General features: G+C 41.7%; 1 protein-coding gene across 1 annotated transcript; it reads right to left on the bottom strand.

The window, feature by feature from the left end:
- Positions 1–3,552: 3,552 nt before the first annotated feature.
- LOC139158890 (transcription factor Jun-like) lies at positions 3,553–7,618 on the bottom strand. The gene has a single exon (XM_070736232.1). It carries the CDS (start codon positions 7,211–7,213, stop codon positions 5,939–5,941), a length of 1,275 nt encoding a protein of 424 aa, XP_070592333.1. The 5' UTR covers positions 7,214–7,618; the 3' UTR covers positions 3,553–5,938.
- Positions 7,619–7,885: the final 267 nt, after the last annotated feature.

Genomic DNA, 7,885 nt, shown 5'->3' with positions numbered 1-7,885 from the left:
AATGAAATCTAAACCTCACTCCGAATTTTAAGCAACTACAAAATTGCTTAAAGTGATTGGTGTGATGGGTTTAATGTCATCCTGGGTTTTTTTAAAAAAAAAATCTTCTTTGACCCCATTAAATTCTACTTGTGTGAACCAGCCCAATTCTAGATATTTAAAACTAAATTACAGAAAATTCTGCTTGTAGAAAACCATCTAAAAGTCAAAACTGTTAAGTCATTTTTAAGTAGAACCCAAAAAAGGCTGAACAGAGAATCCCAATCTTGTCAACTCTTTCCGCCTCAGAGAATTACCTTGATCATCACTAAGCCTGAAGTCAGTCCCAATGCAAGGTAGGTCTTCAGCATAAAAATAAATCAATTATATTTGTCTCCAATATAAAAAGGTAGCTTTGTGGGATTAAATGTTAATGATTATGCTAGATAAATAGTTAACCACACTTACTACTAAATTACCTAAAATCCCACCGACTACATAGGTCTGAGCATGAAGTATAATTAACTCTGAATTCAACATGGTATGTATTCTTAAACACATACATGCACATACTTTTTCACTTCTCAGATGGTTGGATTACCTTATTCTTCTAAAAACATGACTTCTCTTGCTTCTAAGCAAGAAACAGCTCATTTGTATCAAATTTCAGAAAAAGATGTGTGTGTTATAGATTAATAAATAAGTCTTGTGACTGATCAACTATGTAGTTTTTAATGACACATTATTTCACCCAAGAAGTTTCAGAATTCTTTCCTGCATGGAACTATGTAACATAATAGTGTATACTAATCAATCAGTGAAGACCAATGGGTCAAAGATGGGAATCACAGAGCTGGAGACCCTTAAAAGCTGCACCCCTCCCTATGCATACCCCCTTACCAATAAATCTTCCTGAAAGTTATATGGGAATGCTATGTTTGGAGGAAAAAGGCTTAAAATATTAGATTTTCCATTTCTTAGAAAAACATAGGGATCTGCTTTTTATTTTAAACCATCAACTTTGATTTGTTTCAAAGTAGTATAGTTATCATGAGATAATCCATGAATTCACTATTAAACCTTCATCAGCCCCTCTGGAAGCCATACCGAGTAAGCATCAATAAAAAAAGATTGTACTGCACTCATAGTGCACTAACAAATTTCTACTACTCAATCTCAGTAGACATACTCCTAATGGAGGCATTTTAAATATTATTCTTTTAATAAATGCACTACCTAATGTAACAGGCATTTTCCATCTATCATGTCAAGTTTCCAGTTTATGTTTCAAAGTACACTAAAGGTTAAAACTATGCATTATCTAAGAGGGATTACTCACACCCCACCTAGCAGATTCTTAGACAACTTGAGTATTGCTTCCAAAAAGGAAAATATAACTCAAGCTCATCTGAACAAATTGCCTGAAGACATCATACATAAGACAGGTTGGTTAACTATTATATAAACTTCCCTTGGCCCAGATCTTTCAAATCCACAAAACAAATTCTGCCCTCCACAAAATTGCTAAATAAGCATTTTTAGAATTGATCATACATCAGTCTTAAATCTAAAATTATACTATTTTTTTTAAAGAAAAACAATACACTTAAAAATGCAAAAGACAAAAATTATATAATTGCATCTGAATGTCTGACTGCAAAAATTACAGCTAGTTATCAAGTTAAATACTTCTGATCAAAGGAGCAGGTGTTTATTTACAGTACAACTGCTCGACAGTGGGGAAATACTGACAACAATTAACACAGCAAAAAATCACTTTGAAGTTTATTGAGCAATAGAAATATTGTCATACTCAACCAGATTCAACTTTGCAACAGAAAACAAGAAAAAACAGTAATATGCACCAGGGCCTCTGTTTGATTTTTACATCCTTCTGTTCCAGATACATACTATTAAAATGCTTTCTGGCAACAATATAAAAAGTTAAGCAGTGCTGCAGCAAAATGTAAGCACTTTTATATTGCATGGCATATTCCATGGCAAATTTAAAAAAGATCCTCTGACAAAAATCATGGGGTTTAAACATACAGTATATGAATTTGCTTCACACTTGCCCTAATGTCTTTCAATCCTAATACATTTAATAAACGTTCTGCAACTTCCAGGGGGAAAAAACCCTGCTATCATAGTTAAAGCCAATGGCCCATGAACATTTCTAATGAAAAAAAATTCATTCAATCAAAATTTTCAGGCTAAAAGTAGAGTTCTCATAAAGCCAACAACAATTTTCTTGCAATGAATTAAAAGCCTGCTGTGAAAACATGCAGTGTTTTACATCAATCTCTACAAAATCTATAATAATGGGTGGTGTTTTCAGAGTAAATCCACAACTGAGTGTACATTTCTATCAATGAAAAGCATTCCAAAATAGAACAAAAAATGATTCAACTGGTTAAGTTAAAAAAGAACCGTTAGAAAAGAGTCATGATACATCATCACTCATCAAGTTAGCAATAAAATTACTCAGCCTTTTTAGCCACACAATCACCTGAGTGTTCACATGAACTGGAGAAGTGCACAAGAAAACTAGCTGCCAAACAACTCTTCCTGTTAAAACTCAAGGATAATATTTCAAATTCGTCAGAGACATCTTTTCCCCCCCTTGTAAATAAGATTTTATGTCAGTTTCAACAATGGATATCATCCGAACCATCAACAATATTAGAATGGGATATTTGCCTAATGAATTATTAAGACAGGTGTTTAGACTAGAATTTGGATGAATGGTTTATTTTTATAATTATTTAAAGTGCAAGAGACAAAGTATATAAAACAAATCAAATAGATCTCTAATAGTAGTTCAGAGGCACATGCAAAAAACAACAATAACAACCACAGTAATCAAAACAGTTTAGAAAAACATAAGGATGAAATTTGCATAAGGATAAAATTTCTTCCCTTGGGAATAAGTATGTTCCCAGTTCATCAGCAATAATGGATAGTCAACCAACAAATAATGCAGCATGTAAACAGAATTTCAAAGACACTGGCAGATTGGATAGTACATCTCAAAAATTACAATATTAAAAACATGACATCCGGAAATTGTGTCAGAGAAATTCTCACGGAAAAAAGCTTCAAAAACTGCATACATTGGCAATATTTGCCAAATAGACTAGAAAAAGGTAAACGATTTAGAATACTGCAAATATTTCAAGCACGCCATGTTTTTTGAAAAAAACTGTTACAACACACATACAACATTAATAAGGTGATATGATATGAGTGCCAAGATCAAAGCAGCCTCAGTTATGATGTGTCTTTTTTTTGAAGAAATTAAGAAATAGGATGCTGTTTTTGAAGGAGAAATAATATTTCTCTAAACTCCTTTTTTAAAACGCAGTAGTCCAGTACACAGCTTAATTGAGAAATTCTCCTACTTCAATATCACATCTTTTAGAGAACATTTGAAAACATCTGACTTTGAACTGTTGGCAAAATTGGAAATAAAAGTATTCATACTAATGATGACTGTGAAAATACTAGTAAAGATTTGCATTCCAAACAAGAAAAAAATATTCCCATGGAGGGAAAAGATAAAGACTATATTATTGAAGTACAGTTAATCAGTACAAGATGGTTTACTCAACTTAATGAAGGTTTCCTTCACCAGTTTTCCTTCTACTCCTAAAATGCCAATAAAGATCATTTCACACTTGCAGTTATAGGATTCCAAATCAAAAGCTCTTAACTGCCATTTCCCCCCTGAAAATCTGACTCCTTCATAGGTATCCATCTAAGTCTAGGATAAATATCAATCTATCAATCAAGCAAGTTATGTCAATACTGTTGCATGAAAGAAAAATCAACTGTGCCCTAGTATCTTTTTGACCCAATACTTCCAGGCAAATATCCAGGCAAGGGTTTTTACTGCATGGAAAGTTATAGCTGAAACAGAAAATAAAACCACAGGACATAAGAAAACTGCATTTGGATAAGGGTAAAAAGTAGTCTCTTAACTTATACGATGAAATATGTTGGTAGGTAGAGCTGTCATCTATGATAAAGAGTTTGGCACAGTTACTAATAAATCTGACAAAATACTAATAAAACCATCAAAACCCTTAAGAAAACAAACAAGAAACAATGCCAATTTCTGATCCCATTTTAAAGTAAAACTCAACAAACCTTTCAAACTCAGCTTATAAATTTACCTTCCACCTCCCATCCTGAGAACAACATTTTTTTCATTATGGATAAAATAAAATAGCTTATACATAGTTCTTCTAAAAATATATAGCTATCTACATTTCTATTAATTTTTTCCATGGATTATTCAAACATAGTTGAATTAACTGATTTATCTTTTTTTAATCCATTTTTTTCTCTGTATAGAACTATAGTTGTGATCATACCAAGAACAATTACAGCTGGAATGTATACAGTAAAAGATAAAACATTTGATATTTTTCTTCAATAAAATTCTTTTATCGCCTTGCATGTTATAAAAATAAACACATATCCTATAGTTTTAATAAATAAGTGCACCCATACCCTAACTTTGTGCTGGCACAAGAAATAATATAGAGCTCATAGATCTAGGGGTGAAAAGCATTTTCTTAAAATCTGCTTTTGAAATATTTTATGTGGCATAGAAGGCTAAATCTCCAGCATCAGAAATGTGAAATTAGCTTGAATGGCAACATTTTCATAGCAACAAATTATGTGACTGCTTTCTTTTGTTCATCAAGAAAAATTGACCAGCCACATACTCTGTAGTATTTCTTAAACATATAAATTTAGTATTTCTCAAGCGTTTAGCAAATCTAGAGAACCTCTACAGCAAGAAAATAACAAATACAGTAGTCTGAACACAAAATTCACTTGACTTTGCACAAGTCTTCTAAATGTTGAAAAACACTTCACAACTCTATCCACTGGTGAATTCTAGAGCTGCTCCCTTTAAAAAATATGATTTATCTACTGAAATAATTAGCAATATGCATGATATACAAGCATATTACCATTCCCTTAATATCCCATCTTAGAAAAGCCATACTGTTCATTAGAAAGCTTCAGATAAAACATACTGGAGTGTCTTTAACCATCCCTTGTAACTTTTTCTTTCTTTCAGAAATGTTAATACATGTTACACTCAGCGACCTTCAACCACATAATAAAAATAAAATTTAAGAATCTTTAGAACATATAAAAGTCTTCCACAAAGATAACTTGTCCACAGGTACGGATCCTTGAAGAGACCTTTGGATTTCCAGCAACAAGACATATATTTTTTTCGTCTAGTCAGCAAAGCTCTGGTTCTTTGTTTTAAGCAGGGCAAGAAAGCTAGAAAAATAAGCTAGAGCTTTCAGAAGACCAAGAAAGAATCCAGCCCCAGACTTCTTCACACAGGCTGAAGGTGGTCAGAAGGGCTTCAGTTGGAGAAGCTTGACATTTTGCTCTTTCCCTCTGCATTTGTTTGGTGCTCTTGAAAAGAACCCAAGAGCATCACTCCCAGCTAATTATTACCAATTTACTTCCATTACTTAGGTGGCTGGCAGGAAACCTCCTAGTTGTTAGAGATGCTTGAAACTGCCAACTTTTAGTTAAGGGTAACAGTTGTTATTTTTAAGAAGCTGTTTCTAGAAAAGCTAACACCATAAAGTCCTACTCTGTTCCATGGGATATTCTTTTTTTTTTTTTTGGCATATTTCTCTCTCTGACTCTTCTGGCTGCTCCTATCAGAAACTGGTTAAGATACCTGCGTGGTTCTCCCAGAAGCGGAACCTTCCCCTGTCTACTTCAGCTTTTCAGATGAATGGGGAACTTTGCAGAAGCCAAAGTACATGACACTGGAGGGAGGGCTTTAGATGGCCCTTCCCAAGAAAGACCACGATCAAGGTCTTAAACCCCTTTTTCTGCCATGCACGCATGGCAAGCTGGGCGCACGGTGGGTTTTCTCCTTGTTCGGGGAGAGTGGGGGGGGTGTCCCACGCTTTCAGCACGCACTGGTCTCCGGCTCTGTGGATGGCTCCCTGCCGGGGGGCTGACCCCCCACCGCCAAAGTCTGGGCGGGGGCTGCGGGATTGATATGACAGCCACTGGAGAGGTGGTTCCGCACCCGACCTTGCAACTGGGTGACCTGGGCGCGGAGGAGGCTGGCGGTAGCGGCCAACTCGGCGTTTTGGCCCTTGAGCGCTTTGACTTTCTCCTCCAAGCGGGCGATGCGCTCCAGCTTGCGCCGGCGGCACTTGGAAGCGGCGATGCGGTTGCGCAGTCTTTTGCGCTCGGCTTTCAGGCGCTCTTGGCTCTCGGCGTCCAGCGGGGATAAGGAGGAAGGCGGCGGAGGGGACTCCCCGGACGAAAGGCCCGAAAGTGGAGGAGGAGGAGGCGGCGGAACTGTTACTATTACGGGCGCTTCGGGCACAGTCTGCGGCTCTTCCAAAGCCCTGCCGGTGGAGGCGGGCGCAGGCAAACGAGCCACCGCCTGAGGAGTGAAAAAAGCGCCGCCGGCTGACGGGCTGGCCGGGTTGAAGTTGCCTAAGGTGGTGTAGACGGCCGGGGGGTCCTGCCTGGAGGTCGGGCAGCAGGGGCCTCCCGGGTGCTGGGTAGGCGAGAGAGGCGCCGGGGACACCCCGAGCAACTGGTTCTGTTTGTGCAAATCGGCCAGGGCTTTGACGAAGCCGTCGGCGAAGCCCTCCTGCTCCTGCGTCACCGCCTGCGGCGGAGCCGAGGGTTGCGGAGACCGGTACAAGAAGGGCGCCCCGCCGGCCGTCGCTACCGAGGGCCCTCCGCCGGTGGGGCTGGATGGGCCGGCGAGGCCCGGGCTCCCCGCTTGGATCAGCAACTGTTCCAAGTCGGCGGCCGCCGGCAGCTTCAGCAAAGGCTGCAAAACGGCCGGGCCCACCTCAGGGCCGGCGCCGACAGCAGTCTCCTGAATGAGGCGGTGCACGGCGTTGCTGGCGCCGCCGCGGGGACGCAAGAATGGCCCGGCCGGGGGCAAGGTGGCATTACCCGGGGAGGCCGCCGCCAAATCCCGAGGAGGAGGCGGCGGCGGCGGCGGCTTTCCTACGAGAAGCAACTTGCGTTGTTGCACCGCCCCGCTTTCCTCGGGCGGTTCAAGTCCCGTCGGTCCTCCGGTTCCGGGCCCGCCACCGAACCCCGGCAGCTGCACGAAGTCCGGGAGCAGCTCCAAGCCTTCCTCGCCATAGTAAGGTGCCACCTCCATCTTCACAGCCACGCGGGCGCCAGTGCGCCCGCCGCTGCTGCTCATGCTGGGCGGGACGGCGGCGGCAGGTTTGGAGTGGCCGCGGCCGCCAGTCCTCCAGCTCTGTCTGGCTTCCAGAAAGAGGAAACGAGGCGGCCCCGGCCGCTTCCCGGCGCGGCAAAAGGGCTGCAGCGAGTTTTTTTCACGCCCGGCGCCGGCTCTCCATCTTCCCGCCCCTGAGGCAACCCGCCCGGGGCTCGGCGCTTTCAGCTTGCGGCTTTTAAAGGGAGAGAAAACTCTTTTTCTCCCCCCTTTCAGCCAGAGGAACTGATGTCAAAATGCCTCGCCCTAGTAAAGCAGCTCCAGCTACTCCGCCTTTCTTGGCTGTGGCTGCGGCGGCCACACACGGCCCTCTCGGCTCGGCAGCGGAGGGCGGAGCGAACGGAGCCGCGTCGCCTGGTTCCGTCTTCCTTCCTCGCTCTCTCCACGCTCCCTTCTTCCCGAATAAAACGGGGCTTCGCGTTGAGGGAGAAATCAATAAAGAGAGAAATCGAAGTGAAATCTCACCGCGACTTTTATTGATCCCCGATATTGCACTGCGGCGTGGGCGCCTTTAGGTTCCAGCTAATTTGCGCGGGCTGTCAGATTCGCCTCAAAACGAGGCGCTGAAAGGTGCCTGTTTTCTCCCCTAGCCTCCCCCCCCCTTCTCCCCTTTTCTTACACAGCAGCAGTCTAATG

The sequence above is a fragment of the Erythrolamprus reginae genome, chromosome 2 (assembly GCF_031021105.1).
Source record: "Erythrolamprus reginae isolate rEryReg1 chromosome 2, rEryReg1.hap1, whole genome shotgun sequence".
Lineage (NCBI taxonomy): Eukaryota > Metazoa > Chordata > Lepidosauria > Squamata > Dipsadidae > Erythrolamprus > Erythrolamprus reginae.
The sequence above is the reverse complement of the archived record's forward strand: the minus strand, read 5'-3'. Positions and strand labels throughout refer to the sequence as shown.

Coding starts and splice junctions, on each gene's coding strand:
- LOC139158890 (XM_070736232.1), bottom strand. CDS start 7,213: ATGAGCAGCAGCGGCGGGCGCACTGGCGCCCGCGTGGCTGTGAAGATG.